The 19,560-nt window shown below is 40.0% G+C and overlaps 1 protein-coding gene across 4 annotated transcripts; it reads right to left on the bottom strand.

Moving 5' to 3' along the window:
- Window positions 1–1,938: 1,938 nt before the first annotated feature.
- On the bottom strand, window positions 1,939–19,302 carry igsf5b (immunoglobulin superfamily, member 5b). Of its 4 annotated transcripts, none has more exons than XM_040131005.1 (10): window positions 19,130–19,302; window positions 17,861–17,925; window positions 16,344–16,661; window positions 11,897–12,024; window positions 10,316–10,481; window positions 9,625–9,756; window positions 5,340–5,364; window positions 4,928–5,016; window positions 3,460–3,527; window positions 1,939–2,373 (listed from the first exon to the last, which is right to left on the bottom strand). In XM_040131005.1, exons 2-10 carry the CDS (start codon window positions 17,904–17,906, stop codon window positions 2,263–2,265), a joined length of 1,083 nt encoding a protein of 360 aa, XP_039986939.1. In that variant the 5' UTR covers window positions 17,907–17,925; window positions 19,130–19,302; the 3' UTR covers window positions 1,939–2,262. The 4 variants fall into 4 exon arrangements, with proteins under 4 accessions (XP_039986939.1, XP_039986940.1, XP_039986941.1 ...); XM_040131006.1 differs by having other exon boundaries at window positions 3,460–3,524; XM_040131007.1 differs by having other exon boundaries at window positions 16,344–16,658.
- Between the last annotated feature and the right edge of the window lie 258 nt (window positions 19,303–19,560).

Raw genomic sequence — 19,560 nt, 5'->3', positions numbered from 1 at the left:
TTCCTCACATTCACTGGCGAGATGTGAATTCCAAAGTGAAGATCTGTGTCAGCCATCTGGTGATAGAGAAAAGCAGGAAACTATGTCAGCATGCTATTTTCAATAATGCAAGCATGCACACTGTTACTACATAAGTGACAATTCAAAGAGAGATTTCTGTGAAATCTCAACTTCTGTGTATATTGTATATGCCTTTTATTTACTTTGTACAGTATGAATTTATTTCCATTTCTGAAAGATGCTGGTAAACCCAAATAGTACTGCCTTCAACACAATGGACACAAAGGACCGTAGACTCCTGTTTTCTCCCACTGCTTGTGTCTCTCATCTGGCTGGAGTCAGTATAGATGATACCACTTTACCCAAAAATACATAAAACAGATTAATGTTTGTGTGCACCTCCAGTGCCAGCTGTCCTCACTCTTTATCCTGACCTCCTGCCCCCCTGTAGATTCTTCTTTCGTACCACATAATATACAACCTCGGATTTGAGCCCACTGCTGATGAAAGCATTTGTTTTCAGCAGAGTTTGTATTAGCAGGTATTTAGCCCCTATGCCATTCTCTAGGATTGTAGTCATAATCAGCTAATCAAGGTTAAATCACAGATAAATCAAGTCTAAAACTCAAAGGTCCAATGAGAACTGTGCACTGGCCCTCAGTGAAATGGAAGAGTATTTCCCATTCAACAAAATATAAACTGCTGATTGCATGCTTTGCCATTTCTTCCAAGGCCTTTGTAGTTGTGGGAGCTGACAAAAATGCATAAAAACTGAAGGAGTTGCAACATCATCCAGAAAAAAACCTGTTTCGCCATTTTCGCCAGATTTTTCCTTAGATTCTGGGACTTGATCAAACAATGATAATGATCCCATTTGGATAATAATTTAATTAACTTGGTAGAAGCTCATTTGCTGTCAAAATGGTTTCTGAAATGTGAAAAATAAAGCATGTGTATCAACAGGAAAATGAACTACAGCAGTATTTTCAATTTTATATATAATTTTTTTTTCATGGACACCAGCAATACGCATGTCATCTTTTTATGCATGCCAACTCCTTTAATAACAGCAATGCTTGTGTAACTATAGAGTGTCGGGCAGATTCATGCACCTCAATCTCTACCACTCCGCTCAACTCCCTCCTTTACTATTACGAAATGCAAATGTTATGTCGCCCATTTCACGCAGAGATAAATCTGTTATTCTGTGCATTACTACACAGAGGCTCACCACCACATCATTCTCATTGCAGCACCAGTCACATTGTGTTAATTTGCGCTTCAACCTTTACCATTGATGCTGCATTTCCTTTCCATAGCTGGGAAATTGAATGAGTTTGAGTCTCCACCACGTATGAAATGTAAAAAGAGGCATATAATGGATTGTAGGTTCCCTGGAAACAGAATTAGACCAGAATAATGGAACAGGCCACACCACTACATTACAGTATGATGAGGTATTGCTGGAGAAGAAACTCACTCTTGGATCAAGTGACTGTGATATTCTACCAGTTCAGTCTCTGGGGGACTGAGGGACTATCAGCAATAATAACACTGTACTCACCAAACCACCATAAATATCTATCACTGTTTTCATTGACCTCTAGTCTACTTTCCATAGTTATGTGCACATCATTCCTGTGCAATAATTGAAAATTAGTGACATATGGGGTGTGGTCACATTATGTTTTACCTCCAAATACAGTGGTTTAGATCATCTGACTAAACCTTTGGCTTGTTTACAACCTTTCTGATCATCTGACCAATCACTTTTCCTGTGCCAATCTACTTTTAAGCGATTTCACTGCGTTTCCATTCCTAAGCAATCAACTTGTCGAGTGGAATGTTATGATGACCGACAGAAATCATGGCCAAAGTAACAAAAATAAGACTCGACTAAACCAGAAATTTCCTACAAAATGCTCAAGTTTATATATTAAAGTATATACTGTAAGGTAAATAAAATTAGGTAAATAAAAGCCAACAATATAAAGAAACACACACAAAAAAATATTTACTGAATATAAAAATACAATGTTATATATTCAGATTCATTCAAAAATGTCAAAGGTATATTTAAAAAAAGCTGTACTCATACTGCTCATGATCACATAATATTAGCTTCTAGCTTTACTAAAATTTCAGTTATACACCATTCAAACAATGGTGAGTTGCCCTGTTGTAAATACTATGCATCACAATAATATACTTTTTTCATTAACACCATATTTATTACATCAAATAACATCATAACAAACATATTCAAACTGTGGTAATTCTCCTGACGTTCTTGGAGTTTTCCTCTGACAGACACACCTGGACTTGGCTCTCACTGTGTAGAGACAGGCTGTTGGAGTGCACAACGTCAGGGACCTGGGGGACACCATCAAATTTTGTTTTTACTGACAATGCACCAGGTAATTTTCTACAGCAGTGCAGACGGACAACAGTCACAGGAAAAGGCTACAAGCTAAGATTGCCATCCTGAAAGCTTTCCTGGAAACAACATGATCCTAAATGAGTGCGGCAGTGAAACTGTGGGTATTTCTTTGTATTCTACTTGCCAATAAAGTCCAGTGTACGATCACCCTCAGACATATCTGAAGACAAATGGAAGACAGCCAGTGCCTTAAAAGCCTCAAAGTGACTGTCTTCCACCTTCAGTACCTACACATAGGGCAATCCTATTACCAAACTTAAAGCACTCAGGTCAAAGACAGTGAATCAGTACTGAACATGTGACCTCAAGTCAGACCTGCTGCACATCATAGGTAATGGGCAAAAGGAGCTGAATCAACCAGTCCAGAAGAGTGCAGTTGTCCCTCTGCCTTTCATTATTAAACACCAGGATATTACACAAGATATCAATACATTATGTTATCCAGAATCAATGTGACAATCAATTGGTCAATTATAGGTCAGGCCTAGAAAACTCCCTGAGGCACAATCACCTCATCAACATTGACATGTTAAGATCATGTTATAATTTACAGGGTCCAGAGAGACAGATGAAATATATATGTATTTTTCTCAGTTTGTGCCTCAGTCAGGTCTCAGTTAAGTCCTGCATGCACACCTGAAGATCATCCCAATATTTAAAATCATACACCTTAATAAGGGTGGAGCCAATTAGAAGTGCCCCGTAAACCAAAAACAGCGCTGATGGCATTTGGTTGAGCCATGAAGTGCTCTGCAAATTGGGATTTACCCAACGTTGGATGATGTTGTCTGATGGGAGGCCAGCTGAGGTGCAACAGTGTAGCAGTGCAGTTCCCTCCTGTTCTCATCAACGAGAGAGGAGGCAGCAGGAACTCCAGCTGCAGAATGACTGGATGCATTATTCAGCTTCAGTCGAGTTCTGTCTCTCTTGGTCTTTCTCTTCCTTTCTCTCCCTCTCTCTCTCTCTCTCTCTCTGTCTCTGTCTCCCAGCCCTCCCCACCTTCTCTTTCTCTAACCTACCTTTTGAAAGCTGACAAAGTCCATCTGGCTACGAGTTTCCATGATTAGCTCATTGTAATCTGCATCTGCTGGGAGGAAAAACAGCAATTTAGCCTCATCTAAACTCACAGCCCCGCTGACCAGCTACAGCCCACTTTAGACATAAAGTAGCCTCAGCAAAATAATAGGAATCAGGCGATTTTAGTGGCTCAGAGGTCTGAGATATGTACAAGGTAAACACAGCATCCCGAGTTTAATTTCATCTTTTTTTTTCTTTCTGAAAAAAAACCAATTTGCTTGGTTTTGAAACCAGCAAATTATGTGGTTTGTGGCTGCTCAATTAGCCATGATTTACCATTTGTTGCAAGTACCTCACCCACATAATACTTTGGTTTTACTCACTTTGGGATCTGTAAAGTAAACTGTATGTTAGTAAATTATGTGGCAGAATAAAGTGATAAATCAATCATTTAAAAGACATAACCCGCATTCTTGCATGTTAATTCCCATTTACCGCAAATCATGTCCACTTGATATTAAAGCTAACCATATTGTAAACCATGCTGCAGAGTTTTAGTTTTAGTTTTCATCTAATATCAAAATATATTAGCTGACTTGAAATATGATTGAGTTAAAATCGAGTAAAGATTAATAAAACTGAACGTAATCCATCATACTGAACATTATTTCTGTATTAATTTTTTTCCAGGTTGCTATGTCATTGTGGAGAAAAGCAATGCAGACTTTTCAAATAATCTGCAAGAAAACTGCATTACCAGGCAGTCATAATTTAACCATGACAAAAAAATAATAATATAGACTTTATGTTTAATGTGATGAATTACACAACTTTATGTTAAAAAAAAAATCATTTTTTATGGAAATTAAATAAAACCAGTGAATTCCTGAAGCTGTAGGAAAACATGTCCAAAAACCTAAAAATATTTGGCATGCATTCAATAAATTTGTCAAAAATTTAAAGTATACATAATTTGTAGTTAAGGAACTAAAGCTGAGAAATACAAACACACTGGCAAGGTCCTTTAAGCTGGCTGATGCTTTTTTAAGTGATCTATTAAATTTATTGACTTTTACCAGTGACCAGTGAGAAGTGGATCAGAGATTTCCGCCAAATTTCCACTATAGAGGTCCGTGAAGAAACTATAAAATTGACACTGTCATATTAGGCTGAAATGTAACCAAAAACCTCAGTACCTTGTCAAGTAATTGTTGATCAGTTGGTAATAAATAAAAAACAACCTTATTAAAAACCCAGCAGAAATACTCTGGTCATTTAGTGTTTTGGGTTTGTAAAATCTGACCTACCTTTACAGTTAATACAGTGGTAACCTACTTACTATAACTTAATGCTGCAGTTTATTAGATTAAACTGAAATATTTCTTTTTGTACCCTCAGATTCTGTACTGTGTTTTACAGTTGTAGTTGAGGTTTACAATTGTCATGGTGAACCACATGTTGCTATCTCACCTCTGAGGCCCTCAACAGAGTATCCCAGGTTATCCTTCCCCCCTGTCATCTCAGCAACCGAGCTTCTCCCAGCCACTGATTGGTTGAACCTGCAAATGCCAGAATGAACGGTCCAATGGAAAAGATAACTTTTAGCTGAGATCCGGCAGAGCCACTTTGTCAGAGGCTATGCTGTTGTGAACAGACAATCTTTTTTTTGAGTCTTCCTATTATAGTAGTTTATGTAAAGTATCGCAGATTGCTGGCAGCCATTTTCTCTACAAAAAAGTCACTTTCACTTAAGACTCCACAGTTGAGCTTAATGTTCAATTTGTTAGTTTAGAAAAGTGAAGAAAATCCAAGGTTTTCATTGTTAAACAAAAAAAGCTTCATAAAGCAAAGGGAGTCTAGAAAAAGAGCTTTTATATCTTACCATACAGCTTCCTTTGGGTTTGGTTCTGAAATGTAAAATAAATAAATGAGGCATTAAGTGTACAGAACTATTGTGAGCTATTAGCCACTAACTTTATTATTCTCACTGCACTCACCACAGAACCGTTGTGCTAGCTCGTGAAAGCCGTAAATGTGCCACCGTTTATTAGTTTTGGGTACTGCACTAATATCATAGCCTCCAGTCAGTTTGTAATTCAACAGTGAAAGCTGGAGCTGAGTGCTAATGAGTTTTGTAACACGGATTCATGGTTGCCTTTGCCAAAGGTCCTCCTGGCTACGGCGAAAACAAAACAATATAACAATGGGGCAGATGGTGCTTGCCCCAGGAGAGATATAAACTGTTCCTTTTACAGAGAGAGAAATTGCCTTTGTCATTATATATCCCTGCTGTCATGCTGGCCAAAGTCTTTGAGGGTAACTATATTAGATCCCCTCTATTTTTCCAATAATTACAAACCATACATTACTCCCCATTGAGGTGGATTACCCAAAGAGAAGCTTAGTGACTTGGAAGCAAGCCACATCCTCTTACATGTGAAACATCCTCTTGAAGTTAATTTAACTTGCTCAGGGATGTTACATTAAAGCTCTGAGACTGAAGCAAGGACAACTGTGAAGGAGGTATTAGATGTTTCAGGTACAGAATCAGCTGCCGTAGGAGAAAGGTCACACCTGCTTTATCATAATCCCTTGGCTCTAAAACATTGCCATGATTTGCAATGGTCTAGAATCAGTCACAGGGATTACACTGACTTCTAAATGTGTGATTCACGGTCACTTTTTGTTATCGCGCACAAACAGGCCTCCTCCGCATCCTTGTGCTAGTACAACGATCCCCTCAGAGATTGCACTCCAGAAACATCTCTGCAAATCCTGCTTTCCTGGCCAGACTTTCTACAGCATTTTACTTCCAAAACTTGCCAAGGTATCGACCGCTTTGGTTGGAGAGACGGCAAGTAGTCTGGCCACATCGCAAATATTGTAGGTTGGGTTATGAGCTCTGAAAGAGTTGCAGTAAAACTGTCTCACTGTGTGGTGATTTTAAACCCTTATTAATGGGTTTATAGCATTTCCTGACCCACGCAAGACCTGGAGGGCTGTGAAGGAAGAGTTGGTATTGCCTTAGTAATCTTTCAACTTTATAAACAAAAAATCAATATGTCTCTCCTAAGGAAATAGTTTAACATTTTGGGATTTATGCTCAGTGGCTTTTTTGTTGAGAAGAAGATTAATACCACTCCCATCTCTGAACAGTAAATCACTTTTTCACATTTTGTTATGTTGCAACCTTATGCTAAAATTGTTTAGATTTATTTTTTCCCTCATCACTCTACACTCAATAGCCCATAATGACAGAGCGAAAACAGAATTTTAGATGTTTTTGCAAAGTTATTAAAAAGGAAAACCCTAAATGTCACATTGACATAAGTAATCAGACCCTTTACTTGGTACTTAGTTGAAGCACCTTTGGCAGCGATTAGAGCCTCGAATCTTCTTGGGTATAACTCGACAAGCTTTGCCCACCTGGTTTTGGGGAGTTTCTGCCATTCTTCTCTGCAGATTCTCTGAAGCTCAATCAGGTTGGATGGGGACTGTCATTGGACAGCCATTTTCAGGTCTTTCCAGAGATGTTCGATTGGGTTAAAGTCGAGGCTCTGGCTGGGCCACTCAAGGACATTCATAGAGTTGTCCCTCAGCCACTCCCGATTGGCTGTGTCCTCAGGGTCATTATTCTGTTGGAGGGTGATCCTTCTGAGGTCCTGAGCGCTCTTGACCAGGTTTTCATTAAGGATATCTCTGTACTTTGCTCCATTCAGCTCTCCCTAAATCCTGACCAGTGTCCCTGTCCCTGCCACTGAAAAACACCCCCACAGCATGATGCTGCTACCACCATGCTTCACCATTGGGATGGTATTGGGTAGGTGATGATCGGTGCCTGGTTTCCTCTAGACATGACACTTAGAATTGAGGCCAAACGATTCAACTTTGGTTTCATCAGACGAGAGAATCTTGTTTCTCACAGTCTGAGAGTGCGTTAGGTGCTTTTTTATTGCAAAGTTTCACTGAGGAGAGACTTCCGTCTGGCCACTCTGCCATAAAGCCCAGATCGGTGGAGTGCTGCAGTAATGGTTATCCTTCTGGAAGTTTTTCCATCTCCACACACGATCTCTGGGGCTCAGCCAGAGTGACCATTGGGTTCTTGGTAACCTGTCTTACCCTCCTCCACAATTGCTAAGTTTGGCCAACTTGACAGCTCTAGGAAGAGTCCTGGTTGTTCTAAACTTCTTCCATTGAAGAATTATGGAGACCAGTGTGGGAACCTTCAATGCACTGGAAATTTGTCTGTAGCCTTCCCCAGATCTGTGCCTCGACACAGTCCTGTCTCTGAGCTCTGCAGGCAGTTCCTTCAACCTCATGGCTTGGTTTTTGCTGTGATATGAATTATTGGCTGTAAGACCTGGTGTGTGCCTTTCCAAGTCACGTCCAGTCAATTTTATTTACCACAGGTGAACTCAAATCATCTCAAAGATGTTCAAGAGAAATGGGAGGCACCTGAGCTAAATTTCAAGTGTCATAGAAAACAGTCTGAATACCTATGTCAATGTGATATTTCAGTTTTTCCTCTTTAATAAATTTGCAAAATATTCTAAAATTCTGTTTTCACTCTGTCATTATGGGTAATTGAGTGTAGAGTGATGAGGGAAAGATGATTTTAAATAACTTTGCCAGCTGTAACAACACAAAATGTGAAAACAATGAAGGGTCCTGAATACTTTCTGAACGCACCGTACATATTTACCATATGACATGAGAGTGGTATTAATCTCCTTACCTAACTCATGGCAAGAAAGCTAATAAGCAAAGTGTCTGACTTCCTTTAAATTTGCAAGATAAGCTGTGCCCTTTCTCTGTGGCACTGTGTGTGTGGGGTATGTTCTGACAAACATAGTGACTCATCTGGAAGGAACCAGGTTTGAGTCAGGACCAGGTACAAGGTACAATTTCTGCCAATGTACCAACAGCTGTAATCCTTTTAGCAAACAGTTTAAAAGCCTGTCCAAGGTCGCTACATTCCCACCAAACAACTGTCAACCCTTCTTCACATCTCAATGGCCTTTATCAGACTGTCCCACTGATGTGACTAACATGGTTCAGATATAAACCCAGGACTGAGACACAGTCCCTTTATTTATAAAAGGAAGGCTCACTGAAATTACAACGTATTTTTCTGCAACAACCTTTATTAAATCAAACAACAGTAGAAACGTTATTGAGGTTGTACTATGTTTCTCTTCTTCTATGAGTTTCTGATGCCAAAGGAAAACATGGAAAGAAATTTGCACTGTGTAATGGATGTGATTAAAAATGAGGTAAGGTATGTTACTTCAGTAAAAACATAGTAAAAAAAAGTTAAATTACAGACTTTCAAGTCAAGCTAAAATCCCATTTGGTCATCTCTTTTCCAGACATACATAATGTTAAAGTGATTTTTGTTTAATAGTTAAGGGAAGTATCAGAAATGTCACTTTTTCTCTCAGCGTTTGAGCGTGTGTGTCGGTGTGTGTGGATGATTGACAGCGGAGCCAACAGCCTGAGGCCCAGCAGAGGAATGTAGTGACAAAACTTGCCCTGTAAACTGTAGCTTACAAGTCATGGGCAGGCAGTGTTTTGGTAGCAGTGGTAGACTGGAAGAGTAAGGACCACACCAGGATCTAAACTGACCACGATTCCACATGCAAGTACATTTTCAAAGCTGTTTAACTAACTGCATCTGACAGTATGCATTATGATCTGGAGGCCAAAAAAAACATGAAATTTAATTTCAGCTGGACTTTAAAAACTACACAACTTCACAAATTCATACCTGAAAGCTGCCTTGCACAAACTGTTCAACTAGTGATACGCCTTGCACATGCTCGCTCCTCTGCAGTAGAGGACTGATAATCATTACTCCTTCCTGTCTTGATTTTCCCAGTTGTTTTGGGATTCAAACTGCCAACCCTGCAGTGATACACATACCTCTCTAACCTTTTTGCTGCTGCTGTTTACTGAGAAGTAAAGCTTTCTGCTGACAACTAATGTTCTGTCTTTGTCAGAAAAAATATTGCGTACCCTTGGTGAAGGCCAGCACGGGGCAGCGCCGAGTCACAGCGTGTAACCACCTATCTTCTTCATTATACTTTAATCACAGTTTCTGTACTGGAAAAGCGTAGGAGGTGACATTTTTTCACCCAGAGCAATCTAAGGAAGAGAAGAGTGCCTACTTGCTTGTGTCCTTTGTCTGTAACAGAGGACAGTGCAGATGCAGAGCAGGAGGAGGAGCAGAAGAGCAGAGAGGGAGGCCGTTACCGCCAGCGGGACTGTGCACTCATCCTCTTCCTGCCCGACCTCCGCAACTGAGGAGAGAAGGTGACATCAGTGTTTTGGTAAAGAAATGCTGAAGCAGTGTTGTAACTTTGCAATTCAGTTACAGATTTGCAGACATAGTATAAATAAAGCTGTGTTTTAATTTGCAGAAGTAGTCAAGAGGGTCTCTGCTGAGGGAAGCTGCTCTGGGTGGATTTCAAGAAAACTACAAATAGAACATTACTAAGATAATAACAGAATATTTGTATTTTGAACATGTTTGCAGCCTCAGCTCCACTTTATTGGCTGTGATGCAAAACGCGTGCAGTGTAGATCTAGCAGCTACTTTCTATTCCACTCTCTTCTTGAATAAAAACACTGAGTGATGATTCATAAGCCCCCCCCCAAAAAAAAGGGAGAGAACAAAATGAAACACACAAAGAGAGACAGATTAAAAGAGAGAGAGAGAAACGAACAGATATGTAGAGACAGAGAACTAAACTAGGACAGAACAAAGAGAGGCTTGACAGACAGCTCTCACTGTGCATTTGTGTGCATGTACACATATGTCATTTACTGTAAAACATGATGGCTGTGTTGCAGTCTCACCCACTGTCAGATGGACGCTGCTCTTCAGTGGTGTGGGGAGGGCAGACACAGAGGCCAGACAATCCACATGAGAGCTCTTTGCTGCCGTCACGCTGAGGTTGCTTCTCACAGTGAGGAGGCTCTCCCCTGACGCTTCACTGCTGATGTTGTATTCACCCTGGCTCACCTCCACGCCATTCCCCAGACAGAGAGGATGTTTAACATTTAGAGTATTTTCTAATTGGGACTTCTACATTCTGACTTGCCAGTTATTCTGTAAATAATATAAATAAAGCTGAACTTAAAGGGATAGTTTACCCACAAATGTTTACGGCACATAACTGTACACATAACTGAGGATGAGTACCTCTCTCCCAGATTGTAAAAGAAAGTTTAGGGAAGCAGAGCTTTTTGAAGGTGATGGATCTGTCTCAGATTTGTTAGCATCGCTTTAGCCTAAGGAACAAGAACAAGTAAAACTTACATGGACAGTACCCCGCTCCCGCTCTATTCAGAGGCAGAACAGTGTATCCAGTTAGATGCCATGATTTGCTTACATTTGAGATACTGTATCTGTGATAGTTTACCCTGGTAAAATGGGGCTCAACAGCAATTGCTTGATGGTTCTTAGAGTAGCAAAAGATTGGATACATATTAGACATGTCTTTTCCGATGTAATGACATTATAATTCATAGACTTTGTTTTGACCAGATGATCTCTGATGCTGATAGATAATAGAGCTCTAGTTCCATAAAATGGGGTTCAAGCTTTAGCTAGTGGTGCTCATGACCAACTTTTTTTTTTTTTTTCATTTTACTGACAAGAGCAGCACAGTCTGGGAAAAGGGCTGGAGAAAGATGAATGTACTGTCACCAGAAATACATTAAAAGGAGGTGCAGTAAAGGGGGTGGACACTAACGGTCAATCAAATCCACTTCTCTCATCCCCTCTAAAAGCAGTGCACTCATCAAACACTTAGTCGTGACAAACCGACAGTTTCCTCAAGGGCCAGGAAGAGACTTTAGGCCACATCCTCTAAACAGAAAGTGCTGGGGCACTTAAAAAGAAAATAGTTTTGATTTAAAATGGTCACTAAGAGGTCTGTCAATTATTATGAGTAAGGTGTTTTATTTCATTTAGAAAGAGACAATAAAGAAAAGGTTTTTTAACATAAATTTTGGCCTCTTTGAACGCCATAAACCAAATGCAATCAAGTACATTGTATAGAGGTAAATTACAAGTCAATAAACAGATGGCAGTTCAGGAAATAGGAAAAAAATGGTATTGATTGTGTTTTTGATGAACAGTCACTAAGTTTTTGAAGAGTAAAAATAAAGCAGCTGTGAAAATGTTATGTCGCATTAACTATTATTTGGTGACGGTGAATTTTGACCAGTGTTTTCTAATATAAAATAACTTTCTAAGTTCTCAAAATGACAAGTCAGGTCAATTATGATTTACGTAGCCAAAAATCTCAAGGGGCTATACAATCTGTACAGCATACAACATCATGTGTTCTCAGGAAAATTCCCCAAAAGTTTGACCAATTTTGATATGGAGATGATAATGATGAGCGTGTCTGATTGGAGTTATGTGCTTACCTTTCTGTGATTCACCTGCCATTGCAGACTGGGTTTAGGGTACCATCCTGCTGCTTGGCATTCAAACAGCACAGACTGCCCCTTGAAAGCCAACTTGTCGTCCCCAAAGACCTTCACACTGCCTTTTTCTGCAATCAGAAGGAAGTACATTCACAAACTTAAATTTCGTATTTTCTTCTTTTTCATGTGCCTGCACACATGTACAGTACACGTATGCCCGGATATTCCTGCATATGCATGAGTCTGAGCTTAACTGATTATTGTCAGCAGTCTTCTTTGAAATTCATGTAGCTGCATGCACGTATCTGTACCCAAAGATGAGCATCACTTCTTCAGTTCAAAAAGGTGGATTTCATTCGTACCGGTTGATTGATCACGTGTCACAAAGTCGCAGTTGCCTGATGAATGCTTTTCTCGTTTCCCCTTCATCTCCTTCCCTGCCAGCCAAATAAGCCACTTAAGGCCCTGAGAGATACAGTATCTCATATGTGAAGTCTATTGTCTGGCAGAATGAAAGGCGGTGGATGTAGCAGACAATTGCTATAGACAGAAAGATAATTACAGAAGCTTCAGTGCTTCGTCTAAGTGAATGACATGTCTATGTTGATTTAGGTTCAAATGCTCAGATGTTTTGTACACATTATAGGCTGTCCCTGTTGTCCAGGGGCCTTTATTTGATGCCTGATTTGGTGTCATAAACATCGTACCGTCCAGTTCTTAGAGCGACGAGTTCCAATAGCGGACTCCAGCTGCACTTAGAGAATCTCAGCAGCAGTGAACAAAGGTTGGCGAGGAACCAGCAGCCTCATTTGCACTGACTGAGGGGCTCGGGGTGATCACGCCTGATTGATACATCTGAATAGAAAAAGAACAACATCAGCACTCCCTCCTAAAGCTCCAGTCTACGTGATCCCTGAAATAAGGTATCATAAGTTTTGTTAATCACTGCACGTAAACTTTGAAGACTGGGCTGCGGTGGCGGGCTGTTTGATGCGAGGAGCCCACAGCTAACCGGGGGCAGCATTTAAAGACTTGTACATGTCTGTGTGCAGGATTGGTGTGTATGCGCATGCAACTTGTGCTACATGATCAGTGTATAACACATGCACTTTATGTGTGGGTGTGGATTTATTCCAATGAGGCGGGGGGGGGGCTATTCCTCTACAATTACCACATACATATTCACTCTCCTCTGATTCATATTTATATAGTTCTCAAATATGCAGCTCTAGCAGTCTGCAGATCCTGTTTATATTCAAGAGCGCAAGTTGATTTGTTCAAGTGAAAGGTTTGTGTGTTTGAGTTTAAGTGAGTGAGAGAAATAAGCAGGGAAGTGGCAGCGGGGGCATGTGTGAGTGTGTAGTCACATTTACACCATCTTCATATTGAACAATTAAAGCAGGGAGCGTGGATGATAGCAGACAGAGTAAACCAGCCCTGTGTGGATTTGTGGCTCTATCCCAACAGTACATTTGAGGCTGCAGTACACAAATCACTGAAAGAGTTGCTGACTGTTAACTGGGTGTGTCAGGATGCGCAATTAATTCAAAGTGTGTGTCAAGCCATAGTGATCCTCTGCATCAAGAATGGAGGTGCCTGATTCACTACTGTTAATGACTGCATATGTCAGTGGAGATTTGTGGCACTGGCAGCAATAAGGACTCTTTCCATAATATACTGGAGGCGATGGGTCATTGGTTTTGTTTCTTCTTGCTTTTTGCAGGGCGGATGTTTCCAGTTCAGTTTGTACATACTGTCCATTGATTTCTCAAAAGTTAATGTGTTGGAACAACCCTTTCCACCATTAAAAGAGACAAATTGTAAACCTTTGTATTTTATATAATAATAATTTTCACAGAATTTCCAAATTTCTGACAAATATGAAATAATGACTATTCTAGCCGCACACTATTTTCTAAAGATACTAAAAAGGCTTAACTTGATTTTTAACATAAACCAACAATATACAACACATTTACCTTGTTTTAACTTTCTTGCACAGTTCTGGCAGTGTTTGTTAATAATATTAAGTGCAGAAACTGCTCTAAGTTACTTTGGATGTGTTTTTTTCTTTGGTTATTACTATAAGGAAAATCCCACTTGTTAAAATGCTGGTTCACATTGCAGTCCAGCTCAAGATAATAACTCCGTCAGAAAACAAGTGATTCTTATCAAGTCCTGACTCTGAAGTCCTCACACGGCATAACCTGTTTGGCACAGCATCTGCATAATATACGCTAAATGAGGAGAGGAGAGGAGAAGATTGGTTGTAGCTGCGGCCTGTAAATCCTGCTCTGCTGCCTGTTCTTTCGAGCATATTTCCGACTGATGCAGTCCCAGGTGAAATTATTGGCACCCCTGAATTTTAAGTACAGAATTTAGAATTGTTTCAGGAATAAACGCTAATAACCAATTTTGTGAAATCAAAATATTTAATAAAACTTCCAAAATTACTTAATGACAACACAAAAATTCTTTCAAATAGTGAAATAAAAAATACAGACATAAAATGTACACTCGACACAATTATTGGCACCCTTTTGATGAATTTAAATGAGCCCTTCAAGCAAAATAAAAAACTCACCTGTGCTTAACTTTCAGTGTTCATATGACCTGAATTAACCAATGAATGATGGTTTTACTGCATAAAAAGGGGCTGATTGTTTCCAGTTTCTTTTTCAAATTACTGAAGACAAGAGAGCTCTCTGATATCGTCAGAAATGTTATTATCAAATAACATAACAATCCCAAAGGCTACAAGGCAATTGCCAAAGATCTTGAAACCCCTATTTGAACAGTCATAAAACTGTTGTTACGCTTCCAGGATGTGATGATAAGAAGAAACTCAATGAGAGAAGTCTGTGAAGTTTGATGCGGATTGTGGAAAAAACACCACGCAAGACATCTAAAGAGCTTCAGGCTGACCTGGAGCCGTCTGGAGTGTTGGTTTCAGCCCGTACCATACGAAGCACACTAAACCAAGTAGGGCTCCACGGGCAAAGGCCGAGGAGGACACCACTAATGAAAGAAAGGAACAAAAAAGAAAACTAATCCTTGCAAAAAACTTTTATAGATAATTCACAGTCTTTCTGTGACAATGTTCTATGGACAAATGAAACCAAAGTAGAGCTCTTTGGAAATGCAATGCATCAGTTTGTTTATAGGCGACGAAATGAAGCCCATAAGGAAAAGAAGACCCTAACTACAGTAAAACATGGTGGAGGTTCTATCATACCGTGGGGCTGCTTTGCTACCTTTGGTACTCCAGGCTTTGAGCATATCAAAGGATTGATGAAATCAAAAGATTACCAAGGCCTTTTAGAACAAAATGTGTTATCCAGTGCCAGAAAACTAAGTTTGAGGTGAAGGTCTTGGGTCTCTCAGCAGGATAACAACCGAAAGCACGCATTCAGCAGCAACAAAGAATGGTTGAAAAGGAAAAGATGGGCTTTTTTAAACTGGTCAGCAATGAGTCCGGACCTAAATCCCATTGAAAACCTTTGGAGAGGGCTGAATTATGGCTTTTGAAACAAACTTAACTGCAAACTTAAAAGAGCGTGAACGTCTAGAAATGGAAACATGGCAGAAACTACACGCAGACAGGTGCAAGAAGCTTCTAGATGACTACAGGAAACATTTAGAGGCTGTCATGATTAACAAAGGTTCTGCAACCAAGTCTTAGTGAAGGGTGCTAATAATCGTGTCTGCGGTACATTTTGTATTCGTATTATCTCACTTATTTCACAGAAAAAAAATCAATTCCTATCCCCGAACACCACCAAACTGTCATTAAACAAACAACATCACAAGAACCATCAAACATGCCTGGTTGACTGTACTCCACCACACAGACCAAAATGATTTCCCACACTTGACATACATGGTGACTGAACACTCAGGTACTATTCTACCCTACAAACACATTAAAACAAAGGTTCGTTATTAAGATGTGTCACTTGAATGCTGAGGTAAAAGACTATGCTTTTTTCTCTGATTCTTTGAGTCCTTTTTTTTTTTTTAGTAGAGACAGCAGTGTGTGAGTGGGCAGAATCAAAGCAGTTACACAACTTCTGCTTAGTCCATTCATTTACACTGCTTTTTGCCTCGTCAAGGTTAAATTCAATGTATTTCTGCCCTCTCTCACACAGCAATAGTTTTCAAGAGACTTGCCATCTGCTTGGTTTCCTTTCCGTGTGTGTGTGTGTGTGTGTGTGTGTGTGTGATTGTGTTGTGTGCACACTTTTTTGCAAGAAAGTTATCCCTGACAGAAGCTGGCTGCACAAAAAGTCTGTGAAACTCTCTGCAGCAGAAACAAACAGTTCCTTGCTGCTTTCTTGCGACGGTGAATCAAGGTAACACACATATGCATATGCACATGCACATAATACCTCCTCCGACTCTCTCACACACACAAAAACACACTCACGTACAGTATGAACATACAGACCTTGTACAAACAGGCTTGCTGTTCTCCTATCAATGTCCTGGAGGTCACAGGTCACTTGTCCCTGGTGGTACCTCTCCGTGCTCGTGAGGACAAACACCCAGCTGTCTCCCTTTGAAACGGGGCTTTTCTCAGCCGTCACATTAGTGTTGGTGGATTGCAGGACACCGTGCAACTTTGAGATGGTGAGCGCCACCGTGCCATTGAGCAGCCACACCATAACGGTCCACTGGGTGTTGGAGGTACTGCAAGTAAACCGGGCCTCCTCCCCTCGCAGGACAGTCAGTGTTTCAGGTGACAGCTTCATCTGAGCTCTAACTGCTAAAGGTCCAGAGAGGGGCAGACATTAAATACTGTAACTAAAGCGACAACAATCTCGTTCTGAATCCGAAACAGTTTTTGAAATAAGTGAAAACAAACCAAATCACCAGAGCACCACTTATTAACACTGCTGATGAAGAACCTTCAAAGGAATAGTTTGACATTTTGGGAAATGAGCATATTTGCTGTCTTGCTGATAATTAGATGAGGAGATCAATACCACTCTTATGTCTGTATGGTAAATATTAAGCTACAGCCAGCAGCCTCTAAAGCTCACTAATTAACAAGTTATGTTTGGTTTGTGGTTTTATGGGAGGTTATGGGCGGAGTTATTTCCTGGCCTGTCATGGCTGTGAGGTGGCAACAATATATAACTCCATATTTCACAAAATGTGAAATATGAAAAGCAGGGTAAACCTGCAGACTTTGATAAAGCTACAAGGATTGCATGATTGGGGCTAAAATAGATGAACAGACTCTATGAGGAAAAATCCACAACCAACTATACACTAACTGTCAGGGCCTACTCTTCTTTTATCTTCTCTATAAAAGTCACTCAGACATCTGCGCAAACACAGAGATACATTCGCACAGAAGGCACGTCAACGTACACGTCGGCAATTATATTCCAGCAAATCTTTGTGGCTTTCTGTTGCTGACAAATGAAGGAGAGAAGGGATTCATATTTATGTTATTAACTGTGAAATATGAAATAAAATGTCACAGTATGCCACAGTAATCAGGGTGACGTATAACTTGTTCGTGGCGAGCTAACTGTGTTACCGTCTATAGCCAGCATGCAGAGTCATAAATTATGCATTTGTTTTGGAAATGAGGTCTGAGAAATATCTAGGCCAGCCTATACAGCTATTTCTTTTTATTGCAATCAAAGAATGGCAGACTAATGAGCATAATTTGTGCGTGCTCCCATTGGGACCATGAACCAGTGACTATTAAGTCCCCTGACCACTGGCAACATCTTACTGTTAACTGCCAGCCATTTTGAAGAAAATTAATTATAAAGTGCAAATAGATCATTAGGCCTTCTAATTAGATTTTCTGTGGGTTTAATCTGAAGGGTTCCGCTATTAAACACACCACCGCACTGAGTGTGGCCATTAATACAAGCACATTACTGGCCTCTGTGACACATATCCAGTCAAACACGCTCCCGCGTTTGTTATGAGCTGAACTCTCACCTTGAATCTTGCATGAAAGTAGGAGCAACAACAGATGAACCACCATTGTTCAATGCTGGATGGCCCTGAAATGAAAATTATTGAATTATTGGTTGCATTATTGGTTTATCGGTGCAGATGTCCATGTTGCCCGGAGGATACGCTCTAATGACTTTGGTGATCCCCTGAGATGCTCTAGCTCCACTAGCAGGTCAAAGTTTTCACTTATGCTGTTAAATTTCTCAACGTCTAGCGGATGAGCTGGCACAAAAGTTGGTACATTCTTGGTTCCCAGAAGATGAATCCTACCTACTTTGGCAATCCTTTGTCTTTTCCTATAGCGCAACCATGAGGTTCACATTTTTGGTTTTAAGTGAAATATCTCAACAACTACTGAAGGGATTACCACGTAATTTGGTACAGACATTCATGTCCCTCTCATGATGACTTGTAAAAACTTTTGTGATCACAATCAACGGTCAAAATCTTTATTGTCCAGCAAAAATAGTAACTTTCACATCAGCCGCAACTCTACTTTGTGTTTAGTTCTAATTCAGCACATTTTAGCGTGCTAACATGCTTCACTAAAATGGCAAACATATCTGCCTCGAATCAGCATGTTCAGACTGCAATAGTGAGCATGCTTGCATGCTGACTTTAACATTTATTTCAAAGCGCCACTGTGCCTTACTATAGCCTCACAGATACCACTAGCATGGCTGCAGTTTTACATGGCTGTATTAAAATAAAGGTTTTCCAAAAGACAGGACAAACAGGTCAGGTAGTAAATCCCTTTTTGTTAGATTTAAATTAATTCTCATTTTATTAAATCTGAGTTTAATTCAACCTTGTGCGTTCATGCCTTTCAAAGCAGCATTGAATCCAACACACTCTATCCAACATGAAGAGTAAAAGCAAATTACAGCAAATATAACTGCACTTGAATAAACCTTTGTATGTTACATTAACATCTGTTAACTGTATTTCTTGTCTCTATGACCGTAGATAGGACTGTACAGTAACTCCATTGAAGAAACACCTTTTACTCTCTGATCACCACACATGCAAAGAGCCTTTCTGTATTGTCAAAGTGCAGCAATTTCAGCTATGTTTAATTCAGCTCAGAGTGTTATTGCTCACTTAGAAAAACACTAAGTTAAACAGTAATAGCACAACCCTCGACCATTTCTTTCACACATGGCAGAAAGTAGCTTTCTCCTGATTAAAACTGAAATCCAGGTTAAGTTTACAATAAATAACAAGAAATCCAACTGCGTTTGTCTAACTCACCTCAGTCTGGTGTCTCTGTGGATCAGCAGAGAGAGTTACACAGAGTGAATACATGTCAAAGATGCTGCTTGTTCCTCATGCCTGGTGCTCTGCCATGTCACCCAAAACTGTCCCGTTAAATATTACCAAACTCAGTGGGAACTTTGCCCCGTGCAGATGTAAACACACAATGTGACTCATACTGAAAACAATGCCCCTTGTAAGTCACCAGTTCCCAGGGGCCCTGCAACTAGGCCCCCACCCTCTTCAGATAAATGCATTTGGACACACTGAATGATGTATGATAAAAGATGGATGATATGTTTTGGTATTTTTTTTAAAAAGAACCTTTGTCAACTTTAAATCCACATATTGTTTTTGCTTTTTTTCAAGGAAATGGAAACAGATCTTGTCGAAGCCAGTAAGCTGCATGAAACATCTGGTTTGTGCTC

This window comes from Xiphias gladius, chromosome 7 (assembly GCF_016859285.1).
Source record: "Xiphias gladius isolate SHS-SW01 ecotype Sanya breed wild chromosome 7, ASM1685928v1, whole genome shotgun sequence".
Classification (NCBI taxonomy): Eukaryota; Metazoa; Chordata; class Actinopteri; order Istiophoriformes; family Xiphiidae; genus Xiphias; species Xiphias gladius.
The sequence above is the reverse complement of the archived record's forward strand: the minus strand, read 5'-3'. Positions and strand labels throughout refer to the sequence as shown.